Source organism: Grammomys surdaster, unplaced genomic scaffold (assembly GCF_004785775.1).
Source record: "Grammomys surdaster isolate TR1022 unplaced genomic scaffold, NIH_TR_1.0 310, whole genome shotgun sequence".
NCBI classification, from domain to species: domain Eukaryota; kingdom Metazoa; phylum Chordata; class Mammalia; order Rodentia; family Muridae; genus Grammomys; species Grammomys surdaster.
Window position 1 is genome coordinate 1,187,060 of NW_021604729.1, and position 24,448 is coordinate 1,211,507.

At 53.0% G+C, this 24,448-nt stretch overlaps 1 protein-coding gene across 6 annotated transcripts in view; it reads left to right on the forward strand.

The window, feature by feature from the left end:
* Positions 1-2,811: 2,811 nt before the first annotated feature.
* Positions 2,812-24,448, forward strand: part of Myrf (myelin regulatory factor) — a 35,914-nt gene continuing 14,277 nt past the window's right edge. For 3 of the 6 annotated variants that reach the window (XM_028777483.1, XM_028777485.1, XM_028777488.1), the window contains exons 1-7: positions 6,262-6,366; positions 18,126-18,213; positions 18,318-18,581; positions 21,746-21,807; positions 22,603-22,882; positions 23,730-23,980; positions 24,057-24,180. In XM_028777483.1, the coding sequence (XP_028633316.1) occupies positions 6,321-6,366; positions 18,126-18,213; positions 18,318-18,581; positions 21,746-21,807; positions 22,603-22,882; positions 23,730-23,980; positions 24,057-24,180 (1,115 nt within the window). In that variant the 5' untranslated portion in view covers positions 6,262-6,320. Of the gene's footprint in view, positions 2,891-6,176; positions 6,367-18,125; positions 18,214-18,317; positions 18,582-21,745; positions 21,808-22,602; positions 22,883-23,729; positions 23,981-24,056; positions 24,181-24,448 lie in introns of those variants that run through there. The other 3 variants (XM_028777486.1, XM_028777487.1, XM_028777489.1) reach the window with 3 other exon arrangements.

Genomic DNA, 24,448 nt, shown 5'->3' on the forward strand with positions numbered 1-24,448 from the left:
CCTGCCTGCCTACCTGCCACTCCCTGGCTTCCTGGCTCACCTTCTGCCCCCAGGACTCTGGCCATTCAAAGGGTGGTGGGCATTCCTGTCACATCACCCCTGGCTGCAGAGTCAGGGCCCTGGGAAGAAAGAAGGCATCCAAAGCCCTGTCTCCTTAGCATCCTGCCTGACCCCTTCTTTACCCCACCATGCCTAGACAGCTCTGGGCCCTGGGGTCTGAAACCAAACATGCCTCTGCCCACTTGCTCTCCTGGCCGCCTAGCTCCTTTCTGGGTCTGGGCTCCAACTCCCACTGTGTCCTGCCCATAAGAAGAGGGGCCGAGAGTAGGGTATTCTGGGACCTGGCTGGAAACCCCTGTCCACTGCCAAGGGGAGGGGCCCGAGACTCAGGGGCTGTCCCAGGTTAGCCTGAGGCCTTCATAGGTTTTCCTATGCTTTGGAGAAGCAGTTCAGGAGGTAGGAACCCAGCCCTTTCCCCAGGCTGGGGGGAGGGGGAGGTTGTGCATGGTAGTGTCAGGTGTGTGTGTGCATGTGCATGAATGTGCACCACTCCTGAGGAAAGGGGCTGCAGAGGGCTACCCACCTTCTGCAGGTTGCCTGCCTCCTGCTCCTCCTAACCTGCCAAGAATAAAGCCTGTGAAGTGAAGCCTTGGGACAAGCCAGTCACTGGGGTGTGCAGGCAAACAACTGCCCACCCTTGTGCCCTTGTCTCCTTGGAAGCATGGTCCCTTCCACTCTAGTCCCATTCCCAGCCTCGCTGGGCTGCCTAGGTTCCCCTGACCACCTCATGATCACTGGTATCTGGGCCTGAGTCCCAACTCTAACCTCCACAGCTGGGGTGGTCTGGATAGCTATTTGCCCTAAAAGATGAGGACAGAGTCCTGGGAGCTGGGCCTCCCCTTACTCTGTGACTCCCCCACCCCCAACAGACTCCTGGTCACCCTGCCCCCTGCAGAGGCAGTGCCTCAGCCTAGCACAGAAGTAAGATAAAAATCACTGGTTCTTAGAACTCAAATATTAGACAAAAATCTTAAATCAGAGGAATAACCCAGCAAGTACCCCAGCAGGCACAAGGAGAGTTGTGGATCTGGCCTTTTAACTCTTTTCCCCTGTCAGGATAGGTCTGGGGGCTCCCTCTAGGGTGTGCCCCTATGCCCAGGACTGAGCCATCAGGGACATACCTCCCACCCCCAAGGCTGCAGCCATACTGTGTTACAGGCTTGGGGCTGGGGCAGGCTTGGACTCAGCCCTAGACAGGAAGGGCCAGCCCACCCCTCCCTGTCCCTTCCCTGCCTGACCCTAGAAGGGTGGGCCTGATGCACGTTCCTTCACTCCATGCCACATCTGGGGGGGTCTGAGCCACCCCCTTCATCCCAGTTCAGATTGACCCCCCACACTGTCCCCCAGACCCTCAGCACAAGCTCTCCAGCCATGCGCTGGCCTGTCCTCCCAGGGATCTGGGTGACTTCCATATGCAACTAGTAGCGAACAGCCAGGCCCTCATGAACCCTCTGCACTCCACGTGCCATTCTCCCATCCCCCTTTTGTACCTAATGTATGAAAGATCCACACTAATATCGCTGTAAAAAGAAGAGACAAATTAATATAGCTTATTCTATGAATATATCTGTATATAAAGTTTTCTGTATATTGTATAGAGCTGTGTATAAACTGAATGTAGAAGCACACCTCTGCCTCCCGTGGTCTCTCTTCCTCAGGCGGGGATGGAGGCAGGATGGAGAATCACAGTAGGCTAAGGGAATGTGGACCTCTGAGACCATTTCCTAGACAAGCTGGAAAACATAAGGAGAAACATGAGGATCCAGCCTTTTGTGCTCCTAAAGTTTTGTTAACATGTAAGTGCTAGGCCAGCAAGCTGCCTTAGCAGGTAAGTCAAGGTGCTTGTCATTAACCTGAGGTCCCAGCAATCCTGGTAGGTGAGAAGTGACTCCCAGGAAACTGTCCTTTGATCTCCACAGGGCTCAAATACATAAACACAAACTTAAAAATAAAACACAGATGTGGCTCACTAGCTTCTTGCCATGTCAGTGTCCAGGCCCAAGAAGGCACTGAGTTATATCAAGAGGGCAGAAGTCCCCACATGTGAAATCAACCACTCCGTGAATCTTGCCTATGTGAGATGTTCTGGGGAAGGGTTTGCACCCTTGAATCGCGTAGTCCTTTGCCCTCCTGGGAGAGCTCTGAGACACAAAGATAGGTAACCCACCCCAGATGCTGAAACAGCAATTGGAATACCAGGCTTTATCATGCTCACCCACCCTCTGCTCCCATGCTGTGAGCTAGGGCAGGAATGGGGATCCCAGAGGGGTAGCATTGAAGTGTGAAGCCACAAGCTCTATTAAGGGCTCCTCTGGGGGAGCATAAACATCTGGGCAGCCACAGAGACCGCAGCCAGGTCTGGATCCAGAGCACCGAAGCTGGGAAATGACAAGCAGTGTTGAGCATCCTACCAGCCTTAGACCCTGAATCTTCCACACAGCAGGGGGCACTGTTTCTCCAACTAGTCCCACTATGGCCTGCAGAGCCTGGTGTAGATGCCCTAGCCCAGCCAAGCCTTGACTTCAACTCCTTCCCACTAAAACTGCCCCCAAGTCTAGTATGAGTCCACATGATGAGGAGCTATCTGTCTCCCCCTGGCAACCTCTGAACAGCAGAAGATTATATCAGAGGTACAGACAGATGTAGGACCACATCCAGAGATTTGTCCTCCTGGCCTGTTACCCTCACCTAATAGTGGTTTCCCCTCTCACTAGTCTGCAATGATCCTGGCCCTAATGGAGGAGAAGCAGAGCAAATGACCGGAGAGATACTGTGGCTTGCCCAGAGTCGTCCATCAGATGGCAACCATCTCCACAGATGACAAAGTCTGGTACAAAAATCTTCCTAGGCTCCTTTACCAGCCCCAGCACCTCCCTGCTGTGGGATAGGCCCACCTTTGCCTGGACCCCAACTTCATCATGGTGTCTAAGCCTCTTCCTTCACCCGAGTCTCCAGACATGAGAGGCCCTGTGTATGACTGTTCTTTTGCTCTGTGGCCTAGTGGAATAGGGGCATTGGCAGGGTCTGAGTTCCCTGATTTGGGCCAGCTCCCTTGAGATTAAAAGGGACCTGCATCTGCCTGGTCTAACTAACCTCAGGGCTACCCTGGAGTTTAAAAGTGTTCATCATCTTGATAATGTGGTGGGTCTCCCCATCCTCAGCCCCTGATGAACTGACAAGATGAATACTCAAGTCACCAGCCCACCCTTAGACAGTAGACATTTAGGCATGGAACTCAGGTGTGAAGTACAGAGGAAAGATGTTCGGACAGTTGGGTTCTCAAAGGGATGCCATTTCTCTAGTGGTCCCAGGCAACTCACGTTATAAATTCATCTTTGAAAATTGCATGGTATGACTGGGTATTCACATTGTCTGTAGGCAGGCCCGACCCTGGTTGGAGGAGGGGCTGGAGTGCAGAATAACAATTGTCTTAGGGGAGTCTGCAGAGGAGACAAACCTCTGGATGCATGAGCTGGAAAAGAATGGACCTCTCAGTGTGGCCCCCTCCCCCCCTTGGTGGGGCCCCGGCTGGAAAGAGGGAGCTGTGGTCAGTGCCCACAGCTGGGCCTCCAGCAAAATCCCACTCTATATACCTAAGAGAGGCAGCTCTGAGAACCGCCCCCAGAGGGACAAAACTTCATTGTGAGGCACCCGCCAGCCTAGGCATCCCCTCCCCCAAGCCCTCTTCGGAGGGCCACCACAAGCCTGCTGACTGGGCCACATCTGGAGCTCAGGCTCTGGCAGCCCTTCCCCCATGCTGGCCACCGAGAAGAAGGAAGGCAGATGGGAGGATAGGAAAGCTCATGGGGTCTCACTCGACTACCTGAAAAGCTGGGCTTGTGCCCCACCTTAGTTTGGCAGCCACTGCCAGGAAGAGTCAAAAGGTCTAGGCTGGCTAGGTTAGTATCTTGATTTAATAGTAAGTTTTTTCCAGCCTTCTGGGCTGTTGTTGTTTTGTGTGTGTACTGTTTTGAGACAGGGTCTGACTTTGTAACACCCAATGGCATTGCACTTGCAATCTTCCTGCCTCAGCCTCCCAAGAACCTTGATTATAGGTGTGTTCCCCCATGCTGCAGGAGGCTGCTCAGCTTCATCTTTCCCAGACAGCGGCACAGCGGGGTAAAGCTTTCTGGTTCTGACTTGCTATGCCTAACGGTTCTATGAGGTTCTGCACAGAACCACTCTGTATTTCGATGATTTACTGGGTCTGGGATTCAGAATTCTAGATCTAGAATTCTGAAGTTTACAGATGCCATTTTCCATACATTCAACCTATACTTTTTGAGCACCTACTGTGTGTAAGGTGGTGGGTTTGTTTGTTTGTTTGTTTGTTTGTTTTTTGGTGTTGACATTATATCAGAGGCCTCATAGGAGTTTAAAAGTGTTCATCATCTTGATAATGTGGTGGGTCTCCCCATCCTCAGCCCCTGATGAACTGACAAGATGAATACTCAAGTCACCAGCCCACCCTTAGACAGTAGACATTTAGGCGTGGAACTCAGGTGTGAAGTACAGAGGAAAAATGTTCGGATAGTTGGGTTCTATGTGCAAAGCTACATTCCTATGAAAGTGAGACAGGCTGAGGTGGAGTAAACTGCTTTGGAAAGAATACTGATGTGTACATGGAGGCCTGGTGGCTGAGAAGAACTAGCCATTTGAGAACAAGCATCACAGATGAACTAACACGTGCCATGGCCCTGTGGGAAATGTGGGCCTGGCATGTTTGGGTAATGACAGAAGGTCTTGGTAATGACCTTGGTTTAGTGAGCCACGTAGAAAGAAGGTGAAGCTGAGGTCATTGTTTCAAGTAGAGAGAGAGGAGCCAAGGTCTGAGAAACCAGGGCAAGAGGTTTAGATGTTGGCGTGCAAGGGGAAACCACTGGTTTTATCAAGGCATGGTCTGATCTGACTTCTGCTTTATGAAGAATTATTTGGGAGGACTGCAGGGGAATCATTAGGGGAGATGCTGTGTAATGGGGCAAGATGGAGGTGAGAATCAAAGCAGGAGATGGAATGGCTTCATCCCTATGTAATTTCAGATTAAACATCAGGTAGGGTAGCAGGGAGTAAGAGTATGACTATTACTGAGTGGTGGTAGCACAGGCCTTTAATAGCAGCACACAGGAGGCAGAGGCAGGCAGATCTCTGAGTTTAAGGCCAGCCTGGTCTACAGAGTGAGTTCCAGGACAGCCTGGGCTACCCAGAGAAGCCCTGTCTTGAGGAAAAATAAAGAGTGACTCTCATTAAACTCTGAACCCTATTGACCTTGAAACTGTACTGCCTAATACTACCATGGTTGTACATAACTAATTAAGATCAAAATAATTAAAATAAAACAAAGCTGAAAAGTCAGGTGCTCAGTCCCCAGAGCCATATTTCAGATGCTCAGCTGCTGCTGTGGCCAACGACTGACACCTGGAGTACTTCCATCAATCCAGAAAGTTCTATATAGAAGCACTTCCCTAGATCGGCACTCCTTAAGCTTCAGTTTCCTAATATGTAAATGCAAATTGTAGTAGTTCCTTCCAGATGGGCGAGGTGGCAAATGCTTTTAATCTCAACTGTAGGGAGGCTGAAGGAGGCAGATCTCTCTGAGTTTAAGGCCAACTAGTGAGTTTCAGAACAGCCAGACCTACATAGATTTGCTGTGCGTTGGGCTGGGGGTGGGGGGTCGGGGGTGGGGATGGGGGATGGGGGTTGGGGTGTGGGGGTGGGGGATGGGGGATGGGGGGTGGGTAATGTTTCTCCTTAACAAAGACCTGCCGGGATTAACAGAGGTAACACCTATAGGGTACTCTGTGCAGGCCTAGCACAATACAAACATTCTTTTGGTGCCGGCACGTTGCTCTCTCTGGAATAGAGTGAGTACCGAAAGGAATAGGAGCTCTCTCTGAGATCTTGTTCTGGAACCCTACCTATCCCGGAAAAGAGTAAAAAGCGACTGATCCCACCGACTTTAGGGCAAGGCAGTACCCAGGACACCACTGCCGCGTCGAGCGCTCCCTGCAGGCGACGCAGTGCCCTGCTACCCGAGGTTGCGGCTCTGGGCGTACCGGCAGAGGGCGCTGAGGGCGGCGGGCGGGGCGCGGGGCAGGCGGGGGCCGGGCTAGGGCTGCGGGTAGCGAGCGTGAGGAGAGCCTGGCCGGACTGTACCGGGAGCCCAGCCGGGACTGTCGCGCGGGCCGCGCCGGCAATGCCGCGCCCCCGGGCCAGGCTGTAGCGGGGCTGCGGCCGGAGCGCACGCGCCGGACAGGCGGGCCATGGAGGTGGTGGACGAGACCGAAGCGCTACAGCGCTTCTTCGAAGGTGAGAGGCCGTGGGGCTAGCTGGGCGGTCAACCTCCTGCTCTGGGATAGGCCAGCCGATCTCCCTGAGGACAGGACTCCCATGGGGTTACCACCATGCAAGGACCCCCCAGAAAGCTTCCTTTTAGTCAGGGACTCTACTCCATCCAGACTGGCAACAGCGAGGTGAATGGCTTCGAGATTGGGAATCTCTAGGAGGTGTCTGCCCACGCCCATTGGACTTGGGTTTCTCCGAATCGGCCTCCAACACTCAACTTCCTTGGGGATGGGTTCCCTTCCGTGCTCGGCCCTCCTCCTTGAAGCCTTTCGGGTCCTGCAGTCCCCCTGAATGGTGTTACTCCAATCCTTAGCACACTTCTGTAGTCTGAGGACGCTGTACTCTCCATTCATGCCAGCCTCCTGCTCCATCTATCCTGGGACTACCCTTTTCACTTAAGGCTGGGACTCCTGAGCCTAGCCTACCTCCTAGGAACAGGGACCTTCTGACTGCTTCTTAGAGGCTGAGACATCCTTGGAGACTGTCACCTGTCTTGGGCAATGCTGCTTCCTCCACTAAGGCTGAAATTCTCTTTTAAGCAGCTACTGCTTTCTTGGCTGGGGCAGGACCCTCTCTATAGTATGCTTTCCTAGAGATGAAACCCTCTTGAAGCTGGCTGATATGTCTGCAACCAGCTAACTCTGCCCTAGGAGACTTCCAATACTGTAAGTGGTACCCCATCAGCCCTATGGGGTACCTCAGGGTTGGGTCCCTCACACCTGACCCAGGAGCTGACCTGGCCCCCCTCACCTTGACCTGAACTTCTCCAGTAGGATCTGTGTATGTTCATATATATATATATATTTTTTTTTTTCCCTCAACCCTGGATTGATTTTAGAGTCTGGTCCTAGTCTAAATACTGCCTCAGACTTTCCTGAGCAGCCCCTGCCCCTCCTCCCTGAAAGCTGGGTTCAGGAGGGAAGGGACTAGTGTGGGAGGGGGAGGGGAAGTGCAGGATGACATCTCCCAGCCTGCTGGGTTTCTCAGACTCTTACTGGAGCATGAGGCCAGACACTTGAGCCCCTTTTGTATCTATTCCCACTATGTTGAGAGCCTCTTCCCTGCCTTACCCTCTTCCTAGTCCCTAAGCTAACATCTTGCTCCTAAGTACTGGAAGAGGCTCCCATGAGCAGAACCTGTTGCCCTAGACATACCAGGCTGGGACTGTGAGTTGCAGGTTGGAAATCAAGACCCAAGTTTAAAGCCTAGTGCCCAGTTCCTGAGAGATTTCTCCACGCAAGAGGAGGACTTTATTTGTTTCACTTTCTGTGACTTGGGGAACCACAGAATGGACTTTTGTCCGTTCCTACTTGCTGAGCACCGCAGGAGAGGACAGCCCCAAGTCTCAGCTAACTTCACTCTAGGATGCTGAACACCCAGACAGAACAAGTCTTGAGGCCTCAAAATGCTAGGCTTGAACTAGATTCAGTAATCAAGTCTGAGGCAGCTATGCCGTTTGAGGGTGCTAGACAGCACCCCTCAGTCCTAGGAGTCCCTGGGAGCTTCCCAACATTGTGCAATAGGTTAAGAGTGCTCAGGGACTTTGGGAGTAAAGGCCTAGGAGAGGAGAGAAGTCAGTGGTCCTTGTTGGGTACGAGTACTGATTAGGGGTGCCTTGTGCCTGCTTGGTGCCCCTAGTGACCCATGAACCAAGACTCCTTGATTTCTGAAGGTATCCCTAAGTTCTCTCTCCTCACCCTACCCCCACCTGGGCTCTGGGCACAGGGGTGGGCCTAATTGGCCTGGGCTCCTCACTTCTGAGCCAAACTTTCCCTCCTGGCCTGAGGAGGGGGGTGGTGGATGGAAGGCTGACGCCACAGCTTAGCCATGCAGCTGCCTGGCAGGGAGGCTGTGCTGCTCCCTCCAGAGAGATAAGAGGAGACTCAAGAATGTCTGTGGGGAGCAGGCGGGGTGTGGGGCCTGCTCTGGAGGGCCAGGCGTCAGCAGTCTTCCAGAGCCTGGGAATAGGGGCAGGGTGGGTGGACACCTGGTTCAAGTCCTGTAAGGATGTCTGAGAGGGAAAGGCCTTGGCAGGGAATCCACTGGGTGGTGAGATGGATGTTCACGCTGTAAGGTGAAGGAGAAGGGCGAGCACAGAGCAATGGTGTTCTCAGAAACATGAGTGCGCCCTACTAGGAAGTGTGAAACTTTGTTTTAGGGATGCCGATGAGCCCCTGGTGACAGTGTATGCCCTCATCACACTCAAATGGCAGCCCTTGAGTCCTCATCCAGATTCCCACATGGCCTCATCCATTGCCTCTAGGCAGTAGGTAGAAATCTCCATGGTTTGGATTCTGGACTAGGAGACAGACTTGCTCTTCTCTTACAGAAGGAGAAATCTAAAGAGTCTTCTGTCATGGCTCCCCTAGTTCAGCACACAGGGGCATGTCCTGCCCTGCTCTGGGTGGATAGTGAGACTGGGGGCTAAGGCGCTTTGGGCCTTTGGTGGGAGGCTGGGACAGAGCGTCCCCCTCGAGGCTGGTACAGCTGGGTCCCCGTGACTGCCCAGTTAATCCCCTGGAGATAGGCACCAGCAGTCCAGAGTGGAAGGCACAAGGCCTGTAGAGAGTGGACCCTCCAGACAGGATGCATTGGCTCCCAGCAGGTAACTGGGTATAGGGGATGGTATATTTCTCTTCTGCTTATCAGTGGGGGCCTTGTTCTCTTAGAGCCAAGTCAGGGATGAAGCAGAACCATGTTCAGAGGACTTGACCAAGATCTCAAAAGGCTGATTCATGCGGGGACACTGAGAGCTGAGATCCTAAGCAGAGTCTCCCTGCGGTTTTTGTTCCCTCACCTGGCACATAGAAGTCAGCAGCAGAAGTCTCTGTGGGTGCCCCCAGCTCTGATGAGCCTTCTGTCCCAATCCTGGGAAGGGGGGCGTTTTAGAGTATGAACAGAGGATTCTGGGTGGAGGCTGTGCTGATGGTGATGCTAGCAGTTCTTGTTGCTTAGCTAGTGTTCCCCAAAGCAGTTTTATGTAGGGAGTAGTTTGGATACTGAAGGACTTGGGTCTCCAGCAAGTTTTGATAGCCTGCTGAGGGTTTGGTGGGCTGATACAGGCCTTAGAAGCCTCCAGGGCTGGAGGAGGAGGCCTGAGTTTCACTCTTTTTGAACCCAAGGGGCAGCCTGGACTGATACCTTCCTATTTTACTGGTAGGGTAAGTCTGTAGGAGCTACTGCTGCTTCTCTTCCTCCTTCTCTTCCTCTTTTTCTTTCTCCTCTTTCTTCTTCTCCTCCTCCTTCTTTTAGACTAGGTTTCTCTCTTTATCCCTGAATGTCCTAGAACTCACTTAGTAGAGCCAGCTGTCCTCAAAGAGGACAGCTCACAGAGATCCACCTGCCTCTGTTTCCCAAGAGCTGGGTGTGATTAAAGGCATTCACCACCACCACCCAGTTTAGAGTAGGAGCTTCTAATTGGACCATTTTTAGGCAACTAACAAACACTAATTCATGGTTTATGTTGGGATGCACAAGGAGTTTTGGTGAGAGGAGGAAGGGAATGGACCCATTTCTTAGGGGCCAAAACTGAGGCTCTGAGAGACAAGGTTAGCTGGGTGGCAGTCTAGGCTGACTTTAGTCTCCAGCTTTCTCCTCTGTCATCAAGGAGAAGCAACCACTTAGGGATAGCATCCTTCATCCCTTTCAGAGGGCAGGAGTCTTATGTGGACGCAACTGGTAACTCAGGAGGGAAGACACCACCCACCATCCGCATAGCTGGGCTGTGAGATGGGGGTGGCTCTATGGCCTCTGTCACCTGTCTATCATTGATGATGCACCCAGGAGCAGGTCGGTAGGGAGGCACTCTATGTAAACTTCCCTGGAGAAGAGACAAGAGGCCTCCTGGGTCCACCTGGAACTCACCCCCAACTCCACTGAGCACTTGGCTACCCACCCCCAGTCTCACAAGACTTCTGTCCTAGCCTCAGTAGCTATAGTGAGTTGATGGCTAGGCCCACCCTTTAGGCCCTGAGCCAGGTAGGAGGGGAGAGATAATAGAGGGTCTGACTCATCCCTATTTCCCCACGCCTATCCCAACCACACAACACAGGGCAGGCAGGAAGTGTTCCCTGCCAATGAAGACCATGATTGAACGATCTATGTATATGTAAAGGAGGGGGGGCATAGAAAGCCACTCTGGGTGTGGTTGAGATCATATCAGGGATCAGGAGAGTTGGTTACCAGTCCCTTGGCCTTAGGCTTTTCCTCAGTCTGGGGATACCAGACTGAATAGAGTACCCCTTGAGGCCCTAGGCAGGGCCAAGAAGGCTATTTGGTAACAGATTACTCTGGGTAGAATGACATCTCCCTAGGAGACCTGCTCAGACAACTCTCAAAGGGTTACAGCTCTGGGGGGTGGGAGGTGGGGTTGGGGGCTGGCAGCAGAGGCTACTGGGTAACCACCAAGCTATGCTGTTGATTGGCTGTTGCCCTCGGACTTTGCCCTCCCTGATAAGAACAAAGCAGAAATCATTAACTGGATTATTAACTAGGGTGGCCCCGCCCTGAGTAGGCAGCCTGCCTTCCCTTCCTCCTACTCATGAACTAGGTCTCAGGCATTCCACTGTACCTCAGTTTCCCTCATTTCAAAGTCTCTAGCCATTATCACTGGGTGTCGGTGTCCTACTGATCAGGAGCTGGAATAGTTGATTCGAGGATTTTGTGTACACACTAGCAGGCAGAGGGAGCTGCAGCTAACCCTGTTATCCACATAGCCCGTCTCTTGGGTTTGTCAGTACAGTTGGCTGGGGTTTTGTCTCAGCTATCAAAAGGCCACACAACTGGACTAGTTAATGGTCTTCTCTCAGATCTTCTGTGGGGTTGGGTAAGATAGTGCCTGTGAAGGGCCTCAGGACAGTCCCCTGCTTGTAAACCGCTCCATGAATGTCAGCCCTATTTAACTTACCTCCCATAGGCTTGCACCGCCCCTTTGCATGGCCTAGGATAGGTAGCATGTACCCATTTTCAGGATTGTTGATCCACTCATCCAGTACATTGATGCCTTAGACTTGGGCTCATATTTGACAGCTGGTGCTGTGTGCTTTGAGAAAGACCCTTACCCTCTCTGGGATCCTTACTCCAGGAGAATGGCAGAGTGTATTCTGTGTACAAGCAACTGTACTGTGATAGGCCTAGCTTTGCTTCTTCTGGTGTCACGTCTTGGTCACACCAGTTATGTCTGCCTCCTCCTCCATCTCAGAGATGTGGAACTTGTTCCTGGGAACAAAAAGGAACTTGACCACCCTTGATCTTTGTGTATAGAGCATCCTAGCTAGAGTATTCTACAGATGTGCAGTCCTCACTGCAGTGGGAAGATTGTTTGTACAGCCTCTTTCCAAGAGGGAAGAGTTGAAGGTGATGTAGGTAGCCGCAGGAGCAGGAATTCTGACCACAGTTGGAACCCTTCTAGGGTAGGTAGGGAAGGGGATCTCATTGCATGAGGGACCTAACCTGCCGATAGCCTTGAAAAATGTCCATCCAGACCTTGGTCTTTTTGGAGCACACAGCTCTCATTTGAATGATCCAGGCTACAGGGTGTCATCAGGGAGACCCAAAAAGTACTGAGTGGAAGGGAGAGAAGGAGGAAAGGGCAGAGGAGGGAAGCTCCTGGGTGGGACATAGTTGATTCCAGATCCCCCATTGGCTTGTACGATGCTCAGCCTGTCCTTGTGCCTGGTGCCCTGCCTTCCTTTTACTTCTAGCAGGGTGTGTGGCCTCTAAACTACCCACCAAGGGAGGCAAGCAGCTGCCTTTCTGGATGACTTTGGCCAGTGACATGAATTTGTTTAGTCTTAACTACAGCTGATGGAAGGGTCTGACTTTCCACGGTGGGGGATAGGAGGAAAGAAAAGGAGCTTGTGCTGGGGGACCCTGACTCAGGAATATGTTTCTTGGGAGGAGTGGTAGTGGAGCTTGCTTTGGGCCAGTCTTATTTGTGTGTGTGAGCTCTTGAAGACATGCCTGGGAAGTATGCTGAGAAGTTAACTTGGACTAATAGGCTTGTGCCAAAGGCTTTGTGACAACTGCCTTGTACCTTTGAAACTGCAGCAAAAGAGCTCCGGCTGTAGCATAGCTGGTAGAGTGTTTATTTAGCTGGCATGCATGTGCTGTACCACCAAATCCTTAAGTCCAAGCCACAGTTGCCTGGGTTCCCTCCCAGTTCCACACCAGAAACAGAAGAGTCCCCCGCACTTCCCTCTCTCCCCAGCCTGCCTTCAGAGAGGCTGCTCTTCCAGGGGATCCAGACTCTGAGCTACCCTTGGGCTATAGCAACATCCTCTCCTGGTCCCCAAACAACCATCACCTTCCACTTAGGATAACCCAATCTGAGCTCAGCACCAAGATGTTACTGAAGCCAACCAATCCTAGGAAACCCACACTGTTCTAAGAGACTTTCTTTTTACTTTGGGGGCACAACCCTCTAACTCTATGAGCAAATAGAGCCCCACCTGGTGTCTTTGACCTTTTCTCACAGGAAGCAGGGTGGACCCGCCACAAATACTGTGGGAGGATCCTGAAGCACGGAGAGCTTGGATCTCTATCAAGTACTCCTGTTGATTTGTGTTAACACACTGGCAGGTCCCTTGGGAGTATACTCCAAAAGACCGGCAGCATACATTGCACGTTCTACAGGGGCTCCTTCATTTATTCAAGAAGGTTTCCTTAAGCCCTCACTGCGCGTTAAGCCCAGTGCTAGTGTTTAATGACAAGAGACATAAACCTCCTGCCATGTGCATTTGACATTGTAAGGGACAAAATCAATTGACAATTCATACACACACACACACACACACACACACACACACACACACACACCTTTCATACAGGGTCTCTTGTAGCTCAGGCTGGTCTTGAACTTAGTATGTTTCTGAGAATGACCTTGAACTTGGGATTCTCCTGCCTCTACTTCCAAGGGCTAGATTTACAGGCATACTCCACCACATCAACTAATTTGATGCTGGGGATCAGACCACAGTGCCTCTTCTGAGTCTCTGATGAGCAACTGGGAGGGACACAGACAGCCATGACTTAGGCTTCAGGATTTGCTAGGACTAGAGCTGCATTGCTCTCAGGTGTGGCTGCTGGACCCAAACTGACTGAGAACCTGATGCATCAGTGCAGAGCTGCTTGCACATCCAAGCTGCAGGCATTCAATTGAGAGGGCCCTAGTCGCAACTGGAAGCTTGACCAGGGCCAGCAAGCAGCTTTGGGTAACAGTGAAGATAGAATGTCTAGGTCGGAGAACTGTAACAACCCACTGTGCCTTGCCGACATGTGGACTGATTGGAGCTTGTAGCTTAGTTCACCCTGTGAGACAGACCATAGCATTGGAGGTCCTCTGTGGCTGGGTGACTGGGAAAGACTGTACAGGCTGGGATGGAGGCACAGAAGGCATCACTACTGGGGTATGCTGGAGAAGCAGACCAGTACTGGTCGCACACCTGGAGGGACTTAGGGGCAGGCAGGGGCCTTCAGAAACTCAAAGGTACAGAAGATCTCAAAGGCACCAGGAAAGTCCCACTAGTGAAGAAGAGGTAGGAGGGCAGGAATGGCGTGGGGACACTTGAAATGGAAGAACAGGATGCTATGTTGACCAAGGAATAACTTTCTGGGGCGCTACCATGTACACTCGGTGGAAAAGAAGGCCGAGGGTCAGCAAGGTCAAGGAGTCACTCTTCAATTAAGCTGAGGCCCATGATGGCAGCCAGGCCTTGAGGATGCCAAGGTGACAAGCATAGGACAGACATCAAGCCACGGATGGAGCCAAGGGACCCTCAGATTCAGACACCTGAGCTTGACACTCAGGGCCTTCAGCCCTGGTGCCCTGGCTACCCTGAGTTCAGATCAGCCCACCCTGTCCATGGCCACGTGGCTGACGGGATTTCCGCCATGTTTGGGGTATGAATTGACAAGTACTCCATTGACGGGGCAGGGGAGGGGGTAGGCAGGGCACAAGACTCCCACTGTGTTGTGTCTCCACCCTCCCCACCCGCCAGGACAATGGCCTAGACTCAGCCAGCAGCCACAGCTGTGGGGGGGGGGGATGAGAAGGGGGACAGGGACGGGGAGGGGTCCATGGTGGAGGGACCACCTGGGTCACTGCCTGCTGCACCTGGCTTGGGTGTTCTGGTCCCCCTTGATGAGTGGTCTTAAAAGAAGGAAGAGAAAAGAGAAAACACAGTTTTCCCACAGCCTGGACACTGGCCTGGCTGAGAAGCAACAGCCTCTTCTGAGTCTGGCTCTTGTTTCAAGCAGGTAATAAAGGCGCTAGTTAGTGTGGTGCCCCTGGGGGTGCCTCTGCAGGAAAATGTGGGATCTGGAGAAGCCCTGTCTGACCTGGCTTGTAGGTCCTTCATGGCCTGCTCAAGGTCTCCAAGTCTGGCAAAGCCACCTCTGGTCCCTGGCTCATCATCTTGTTCATTCATTTATTCTGTGATTATTGATTATGACTACGGTATGGGTTTCTTAACATTGCAGAGAGCCATAGCCCAGTCCCTGCCCTGAAACTATAGGCAATATATCCACTCTCAGCTGCAGTCTCTTCATCTGTACAATAGAAGACATCTGCTTCATAGGAGAGATGCTCTTTAGGGTGTGGAAGTCAGACTGTGGGTACTCACTCAACCTTCCCTAGGGAGGTGTGAGCCAGCCAGCTGAGGAGGTAGACCACCTAACAGGAAAGGCAGTACAAGAGGACAAAGGAAGAGTCAAGAAGGTCACTTGGGTTGGGGTTGGGTTGGGATAATAGAAACTTGCTAAAGGATAGGAATTAGCTTTCTCTGGTAGAGGCAACAGCATATGCAAAGTCCCTGTGGGTGGCATGTTTGTCCCCTACCGGAAGGAAGCAGGAACTGGACTGAAGAGAGCCCTACAGGGGAGGAGGCTGGGGGGAAGCAGAAGGCAGATACTGTCAGGCTTTTCGAAGGAGATCTGGATTTATTATTTGCTGGGAGAATTTGTTGGAGGGTTTGGGGAGGAGGACAGATACTGATTGGTGACACTGGGGTACAACTCCCTGATCGGTGGCAGACCAGGGCTCACTCCAGGTGGTCTTGAGGATTAGAGAGGAGACTTCCGGCCTTCAGTCTACATCCTTGCAGGCACCCCGTTGGGTGCCTCAGTTCTTTAGGCAGTGAGGCAGCACTCCTATAGTTTACCTTGAGGATTGTGCCCTCTTCTGGGCCCCCGAGGGGCCCTGTTTCAGCCTCAAGATCTCCAGGCCCCTGCAAGCCTCCATAACACAGATCTCTATTGTAGGTCGGGACCCCCGCATGGAGCCTGGGCAGTGTGGGGAGAAGGAGGTGGGGGGTCCTGCATGCCTTAGGAAGCCTCAGCATCTCCCCCTCCAGAGCCTTAGACTCATCTCACTCTGCCATCAGCCTCCGTCCTCCCCCCTCCGTCCTCTCGGACCCTGGCACGAGAGGGTCCCTCCTCCCCTAGCCACATCTGGTTCTTGTTAGGGTCTCCCAGGATGCCTGGGCCTGAAGGCCCCATCCCCCGGGGGAGGTGGACAGCAGGATTAGGGGCGATTAGGAGTGCTCCTGGCCAGGGGAGGAGGAGCCCAAGAGGAGGGGCGAGGATGGTTATAAACAGCAGCCCATGACCGCATCAGCCCATCACTCACTCAAGGTGCCAAGTTCAGTCTCAAAAACCTGCAGCTTCAGCAGCTGGGGCAGTGTGGGGGTGGGGCTCTAGGCTCTCCTCCTTTCTTCCTCAGAAATCTTTAGCAATGCTGTGGGGCAGGGACCAGGCTGGGGGAAGACACAGACACAGCAACTACACCTTTCTCCCTGGGATCAGATTGGCTCGTTTTCCTGTGTGGCTTTGGAGTGAGGAGTGAAGTTTCTGAACAATAGAGACAGAAGCAGTAGCACCCAGTTCATGGGAATGGTCGAGCGGTAAAATGCAGTGTGTCAATACTTGAGCAGTACCTTACTTGAGCATGAGTCTCATCATTGTCACCAGCATAGTGTGAATTCAGAAGGACTGCTAGGCACTTCTTTATGACCTACCGTCACCAACAATGTCGTTTTCCTTGTATGATAGGTTGGTAGGATTTAGTGACACAATATGTGTGAAGTTGGCAGAATGCCTCATATATAGTAAACTGGGTGATGAGTGTGGCACACAGTAGGCCCTCAATTACTGAACTCTGTGACTACTAGAAACAGGTGAGGTGGGGTTGGAACTTGGGCAGACAGACTGACCATGTACGTGTGCTCTGACTACAGAGCATGGCCAGCAAAACCATTCATGGTGGGTGGGTGCCCTCTGTTCTCAGCTGGAGTGAGGGGGGCAGGGAGGGTCAGCAAGGGGCACAAGCAGCGTGTGACTCCTAGGAAGGCTTAGCCTCTCATGCTCATTAATTCATTAATCACCTAAGCTCAGCTTGGCATTCTTCAAATGCCAGACTGGGGCCAGGGAGGGGCCTGGGCTGGGGGCTCAGAGACCCCAGGGTGCTAGGGTTCTGGAGGTGAAAACAGCCCCTCCATTTGCAGGGCTCCCACTGTGTGCTGGGCACTTTATGATCTATATCTTTGCAGCCATCACAGCTGCACCATGATGCAGCTGTTCACCCCCACTTTCCTAAGAAGGATACTGAGGCCCAAGGAGGGGATGGCCTGCTTGAGGTCACACCGCAGGAATGGCTGAGTTGGGTGGCATTTGTCCCTCACCAGTCTGAGCCCTGTTCCCAAGACTCCCCAGAGGAAGGACTCAAGGTGGCAATCCAGGATTTGAGGCTCCAGTCTAGGGGGTCCTTCCTGCCTCAGTGGAGCTGGCCAGCCGGAATCTGCAGTGTGGGTGGGGTGTCCTCCATTATCGGGGTTGACGCATCTCTCGCGTCAGCCCCCTTATCACGTCTCGCTCTGGCTACCCCCTCCTTGCCCCACAAGGTGACCCTGGGAGAGGAACCGCCATCACCACCCTCCCCTTCTTCCTTGCCATGACCAGGAGCCCTGGACTGCCTTTCCTTTGTCCTTCCTCCTCAGGGGGCTGAGGCCCCAGGAAAGGGCCCTGGAGAGGCTATCAGGTAGCAGGTGGAGGGTGGAGGAACTGAGTTCTGGCCACTATTCCTTCCTGTATGAGGCAGGACACATTGTGCCTCCCTCATCCTCTGTCTCCTCTTGAGAGTTGGCGCTGAGCACCCTATCTCCATCACAGAGACAGCTGGCCTAGCCACCAGAGATGGGCCTTGCTGACGCTACTGATCTGGTCTCAGGCTCTCCCTGAAGCTGGTGCCTGGGGTTCAGTGATTCCTTGACTCCTGGGCCCCAGGATGTATGTTTTGTACAGCCAGGCCTCATGTTTCTATGTGCTCAAGGCTGGGTCTCCTGGGCAGGAAAGTCATTCTGGGTCCAAGTGGGTCCATACTGGGGTGGTGCCACCTTGCTCGCTTCTTGGAGCACTCTTTTAAGATAAAAGGACAGATGAGAGAGAGAAATGATCCTGTCATATAGCTAAAGAAAGGACAAGAGTGACTTCTCTTGTTCCCAAACCCATACACTGGGCTATTGACCGCCTGGCCTGGAAAACTGGGAATATCCTTGAGGTTTGTGGACAGGCGTTACCTTTGGAGGGGCATTAGGGGTGGACAGTGAAGGGCTGTGCACAGAGGGGAGCTGGGTCAAAAGTTTCAGAGAACTTAGCTTGAGGAAGGGTGCTAGCCCTAGGTCTGGGGTCTCCAGGGATCTGTTTCAAGCCCAACTGCCCCTGCTTTTCAGGCCATGACATCAGCGGTGCCCTGGAGCCCTCCAACATAGACACCAGCATCCTGGAGGAGTACATTGGCAAAGAGGATGCCTCTGATCTGTGAGTCACCTCATCTGAGACCTCTGGGCAGTTCCCTGAGGGAGGGACGGAACTTCCCCCTCAAGCCTGAGGACCTGGGGGCTGAGCTCCTCCATTCCCCACAGCTGCTTCCCTGAGATCTCTGCACCAGCCAGCACTGCCTCCTTCCCCCACGGGCCACCTGCCATTCCTGGCTCCAGTGGGCTCCACCATCTGAGCCCCCCTGGGACCGGACCATCCCCTGGGCGCCATGGCCCCCTCCCACCCCCGACCTACGGCACCCCACTCAACTGCAACAACAACAACGGCATGGGCACCGCCCCTAAGCCCTTCCTGGGGGGCTCTGGGCCTCCCATCAAGGCAGAGCCCAAGGCTCCCTATGCCCCAGGGTGAGTGGGGGCAGGGAGTGGGTGGGGACAGGATTTAGGGGCACATTGGACACTGTCCAGCAGATGTTGGCCTGTGGACTCCTGGGAAGGGCTTAAATGGCAGACTCCCTCATGGGTAGGTTCAGATAGGGGTGACACCAGGCTGATAAGAGATTTCCATGCTTTGTTGTAAGGCAGTGCCGATCAGGGTTCAGACAATGACTGTGATAGGGTAGTGCTAGAGAAGTCTCAAAGCAATATAGGGACAGAAGAGAGGCTTGGGACCCCAACTGCCACTCACAGGAACCCCACCCCACGTATGCTCACTCACGGGGCGTTAAGCACACTCCCATGTTCCATCTACCTATGGAACATTTAGCCGACAATTTCTGTATCCAGAGAGTTGACAGTACCTCAAGTATGCCCGTGCCTTGCAGAGCTAAGGTCAGTTACATCTTCAGGAGGCTTCTTCATGTCAGGCTCCCTCATCTCTCTGAGACCACGCTGATATCCTGACCCAGGGCTGAACCTGTGCCTGGCTTTGAGCACCTGCAGCCATAGCCCAGCCAGCCTCCAGACTCTGAGGTTCTCAGCCTTCCTAATGCTGTGACCCTTTAATACAGTTCTTCATGTTATGGTGACCTTCCCCTCCCCCCACTGTAATTATTTTTGCTGCTACTTCATAACAATAATCTTGCTACTGTTATTAATTTCAATGTAAATATATGATATGCAGGCTATCTGATATGTGACCCCTGTGGTCCATAAAGGGGTCGGGCCCCACAGGTTGTTCAAGGGGAAGTACCCAGAGCCAGGGTTCACCAGGCTCTCCACAGACCTCAGTGAAGCAAGGCAGAGGTCTTGTCTTTAGATACAATAAAGCTACAGGATGCATAGATGATGCAGTGTCCAGCAGTCTGGCATCAGTCTGGTTCTCCCATTTGTCAGTCTCTAGGCTTGGTGACACATGACCTCTGCCAGAGGCTGGGTTTCCTCACCTGTAGAATGAGCTTTACATTCATGGTGGACATTAAGTGGGAGAAAGCAGAGAGGAAGTTTTGGGTAGATGCTCAACATTGTGACCAGGGACTCCTAAGTACCTGGCTTACGGTGACCATACTGGAGGCCAGGCACACCGTGCCAGGGGCAAACCTTGGTTGCTTAAGGGTGTCTCTAAAAGTCAAGCTGCCTGATGGTGGAGGGGAAATAGCTTAGGTTTAGCAGGCACAAGTGAGCTCCTTGGCCTTCTCCTGAACCAGCTCCAGGTGGCTCTGGTAGGGCTTGTCTAGAGTCTAGGTGTCCTGGTCTAGGCTTTGTTCTAAGCAATCAACAAGACAGACATATGCCTGCCCCATCACGGGTGACAAGAGAGGTATAGACGCATCACAGGGCTGAGGGTGCTGCTCAGTGGTAAAGTACTTTCTAGAGAGTGCAAGGATCTAGATTCCCGCTCCAGCACCATACAAAGTATAATAATTCACTCCAAAGAGGAAATAACGAGTGAGAATATGAAAGAATGCAGGGTCATGTGGGCTGGGACATTTGATGGCAGGGACTAGAGGGTGTGAGAGACCTTGACCTATTGGAGGAGCCCAAGAACACTGTTAGGAAAGGAGTGCCTGGAGCAGGTGGGGGATGGACAGAGCCAGGTCAGCCCAGGGACTGAGGCCGTAGCCATGGGTAAGAGGCCCTGTCCTGCCTAGTTTTCCGTGTTATTCTTAGTAAACCTTGTTCTAGGGGCCACTTTTTTTTTGTTTGTTTGTTTTGAGACAGGGTTTCTCTGTGTAGCCCTGGCTGTCCTGGAACTCAGTCTGTAGACCAGGCTGGCCTCAAACTTAGAGATCTGCCTCTGCACCCCAAGTGCTGGGGATTAACGGTGGCTTAGGTTGAGACTTAGGCTTAGGGTCTACGTTTTCTGTTTGTGGTTCTAAGGCTTGAACCCAAGAGCTCTTCATGTATGCTAGGCAGGTGCTCAACTGCCAAACTACATTGTGTGTATGTGTGTGTGTGTGTGTGTGTGTGTGTGTGTGTGTGTTTATATTTTCATTTATTAATTTATTTTTATTTTATGTGCACTGGTGTTTTGCCTGCATGTGTGCTTGTGTGAAGGTGTCAGATCTTAGAGTCACAGACAGTTGTGAGCTGCCATGTGCATGCTGGGAATTGAACTCAGGTCCTCTGCAAGAGTGTTTAGTGCTCTTGACTGCTGAGCCATCTCTCTAGCCTCCCTTCTTTTCACTTTTTGAGACCATGTTTTACTAGCCCAGGCAGGCCTTGAACTTGTGGTCCTCAGTCTTGAGTCTTCTGAGTAGCTTGGGGTACATGTCTGCACCAGATTCAGTGTCCTTATTCTTGAACCAATGTCAGAGATGTAGTGAGGCCTCCACAAGTAGGGGAGGAGGTGGGAAGAAGTGGCCATGGCTTGTCCAGGGATGCAGTATAATTCTGCAGTCAGAGATGGAATGTGTCCATGGTGACCCTGGAGCCTTTCTGGTGGTCCCTGGGCACAGTGGAGGGGAGCCTCTCCAGATGTAGAGATGAAAGATGACCAAAAGTTGGGTTTCTGGGCAGCCAGAGTCTCTCTCTGGGCAAGTACATGTTTTGTACAGGACGTGTTGACCTCTGGGCTTGAGTTTGTTCTTTTGCTTGAACCACTGATAAAATAAAACTTGCAAGAAAAAAAAAGAGCCCAGGCCCAGAAATACTGGCTCCCTGCCCAGTCCACACCTGCCTCTGGCAAGGCAGCTCCTGGTGACCCACTGAACCTCCTCAGACCCAGCCCCAGGTCCTAGGATTTCCAGGAAGCTGGAAGTTTCAGTGGAGTTCCAAGAGAGGCAGATGCCTAGCTCCTAGTTCCAGGGGAAAGGGGGTCTTCCTATCCCAGGGCTACCATCAGAGGCCTGGCCACTGGCCCACAAATAACCACTATTAGGTCTGGAGATCCAGGGCAGGATCTTGAAGTCCTTCACCCACAATTAAACCCTGGATCCTGCCAGGGTTCTAGGATAAGTGGGCAGAGATACCCTGGGGTAGATGTGAGGAGATCTCAGTGGCCTCAGTTCTGGCATGGGATGGGGGTGGTGGGGTCTTTGCAACCTTGCCCATCAGAGAAGCTGCCTGGCCGAAGGTTGGGTCTGGGGGCTCAGCTGCTGGCCCAACCTTTTCCCTCCTCCGGCCCCCTGCAGCACACTGCCAGACTCGCCCCCAGACTCAGGCTCTGAAGCCTACTCCCCTCAGCAGGTGAATGGTGAGTCCAGCGGGCAGCGCCACCCTCCCCCTCTGGGTTTGGGCAAGTGGTTGGTGCAGCCTTATCAGGGAGAGAGGGAGGAGGGAGGGAGGGGGCCAGCGGCTGCCCAACGGATCAGATTATCGCTGGTCAAATATTCCTCGGCGCTGGCTATTGTTCCCCAATGGGCGGGTGGGGAGCCCGGTCCTGCCTCAGAGTAAGTGTCCCTGCTGGTGATGCCACCGTCTGGCCCCCCTACGCCATCATGGACGCGCCCTTTGGCGGTAAGTGGACAGCTGAGGAAGGCTGCTGCTGGGCCCACCTTTACAGGGTGCCGAGGGGCCCAGTGGCCCCCATGTGGCCAAGAGTAGAATAATCGTGGGCACACTGAAGAGGGGTCAAGAGTTCTGTTTATCCTACCAAAACATCCCTGGAATGCTTCCTGAGGAACAAAGAGAGAGCTGCAGCCCCCTCAGGCTGGGGGACTGGCCCCTGGAACTGGTAGTGGAGCTGCTGGAGGGAGGAGGCTGGGTGGGGGATTGGGCTGGGGTCTCTCGGAGACTCTTCAGGCTTCAAAGTAGTTAGAGACTGGGGAATCTTCTGAGGGGCTTTGCCCAAACAGCCTAGGGGAGAGCTGGCTAGAATGAGTAGCCGCCTCTCTCACAGAGTCTTGCTTCCCTGCTCAGGTTCTAGCTGGCTGCCCCGTCTCTCTACCCAGCCTCTGGCATGTCTCAGGAGGGCATAAAAGCAGGAGACTGTGCCTAGGGAGATTGGGTGAGGCATGTCTCTGACTCCTGTCCCCCGTCTCTTTCTCAGACCCCCATCTTCTGCGCACCATAACTCCGGAGACTCTGTGCCACGTGGGAGTTCCTTCCCGCCTGGAACACCCGCCCCCACCTCCAGCCCACTTGCCAGGCCCACCACCACCCCCGCCTCCCCCACCTCACTACCCAGTCCTGCAACGGGACCTCTACATGAAGGCTGAGCCCCCTGTACCCCCTTATGCTGCCATGGGGCCGGGTCTGGTGCCCCCGGAGCTCCACCACACCCAGCAGACGCAGGTGCTACACCAGCTGCTGCAACAGCATGGAGCTGAGTAAGGCTTGGGTAGAGCCTCCTTGATAGGAAGGTGGGGTGGAAGTCAGGGCATCAAGAGTCGGGGGTGGGGGTGGGGGTAGGGGTGGTGGCAGAGTGACCCGAGAGAAAAACAGGCCCTACAGGAACGATGCTTTGAGGGCCTATAGCCATAGCTGATTGGTGACAGCTACCTCATTCATAGATACGTAAACGGAAGTTCTAAGAAAGGAAAATAGTTTTCTCAGGTAATGGATTAGGAAAAGGCAGAGCCAAGACTTCAAACCTGGAACTGCATTCTTAACACAGACTACAATGCTTTCTGCCCACTTGTTGAAATCCTTAGGGTTTTTTGTTTGTTTGTTTGTTTTGTTGTTTTTTAAAAGATGTTATTTATTTTATGTATGAGTGCACTGTAGCTGTCTTTAGACACACCAGAAGAGGACATCAGATCCCATTACAGATGGTTGTGAGCCACCATGTGGTTGCTGGGAATTGAACTCAGGTCCTCTGGAAGAGCAGTTAGTGCTCTTAACCACAGAGCCATCTTGTCGGCCCGGTGAAATCCATAGGTTTCTAAGAATGACAATTTCAGGATGCTCTGTGTAACACAATGCTCTGTAGAGGCACATACTAATCAAGTGTGACCCCTCCACAGGGTTAAGACTGTGGCAAAGACAAAGAACGGAACGCTGAGTGACAGGCTAGAGTATAGGGGAATACCTGAGGGCTTCCTGTAGGAAGTATCTTCCTGGCTGGGCATTGCCTTCTAAAATGGTGCTGAGGGGAAAGGGATGGGCACTGCATAGGAGAAGAGGGCTCAGGGAGAGAGAACCAGCCCCCATGCCACTCACCTCTGCCCCCCCCAGGCTCCCTCCACACCCCTCTAAGAAGAGGAAGCACTCTGAATCACCCCCCAACACCCTCAATGCCCAAATGCTGAATGGAATGATCAAGCAGGAACCTGGGACTGTCACAGCCTTGCCCCCACACCCTGCCAGAGCCCCATCCCCTCCATGGCCTCCTCAGGGCCCACTCTCACCTGGCACTGGCTCCTTGCCCCTCAGCATTGCCCGAGCCCAGACTCCACCTTGGCACCCACCAGGTGCACCCTCCCCAGGTAGGTGACTGACTGACCATTGATGCTGGGGACTGGAGCCCTCGGCCTAGATCTCACCAGTGTTCCTTCCCTCCAGGCCTCCTGCAGGACAGTGATAGCCTCAGTGGCTCCTATTTGGACCCCAACTACCAATCCATCAAATGGCAGCCACATCAGCAGAACAAGTGGGCGACCCTGTATGATGCTAACTACAAGGAGCTGTGAGTGAGCCATGCCACCTAGCCACCTCATCTTGGGACAGCTCAGGACCCTATTGAGCTCCTGGGTCAGGGCATGGAAGGAGTCTGGGTATAAAAGAATCACGTTTGACAGAAGAGTCAGCAAACTCAGGGAAGAATCAAGCCCAGGGTTCAGGCTTCAGGGCCTCTGGTCAGCCTAAGTCTCTCTTAAAGCAGTGGTATCTTCTGGGAGGGGTGTGGGAGCCAAGACAGGAAGAAGTGGGCGGATGCATGTTTTCTGGCCCCTCCT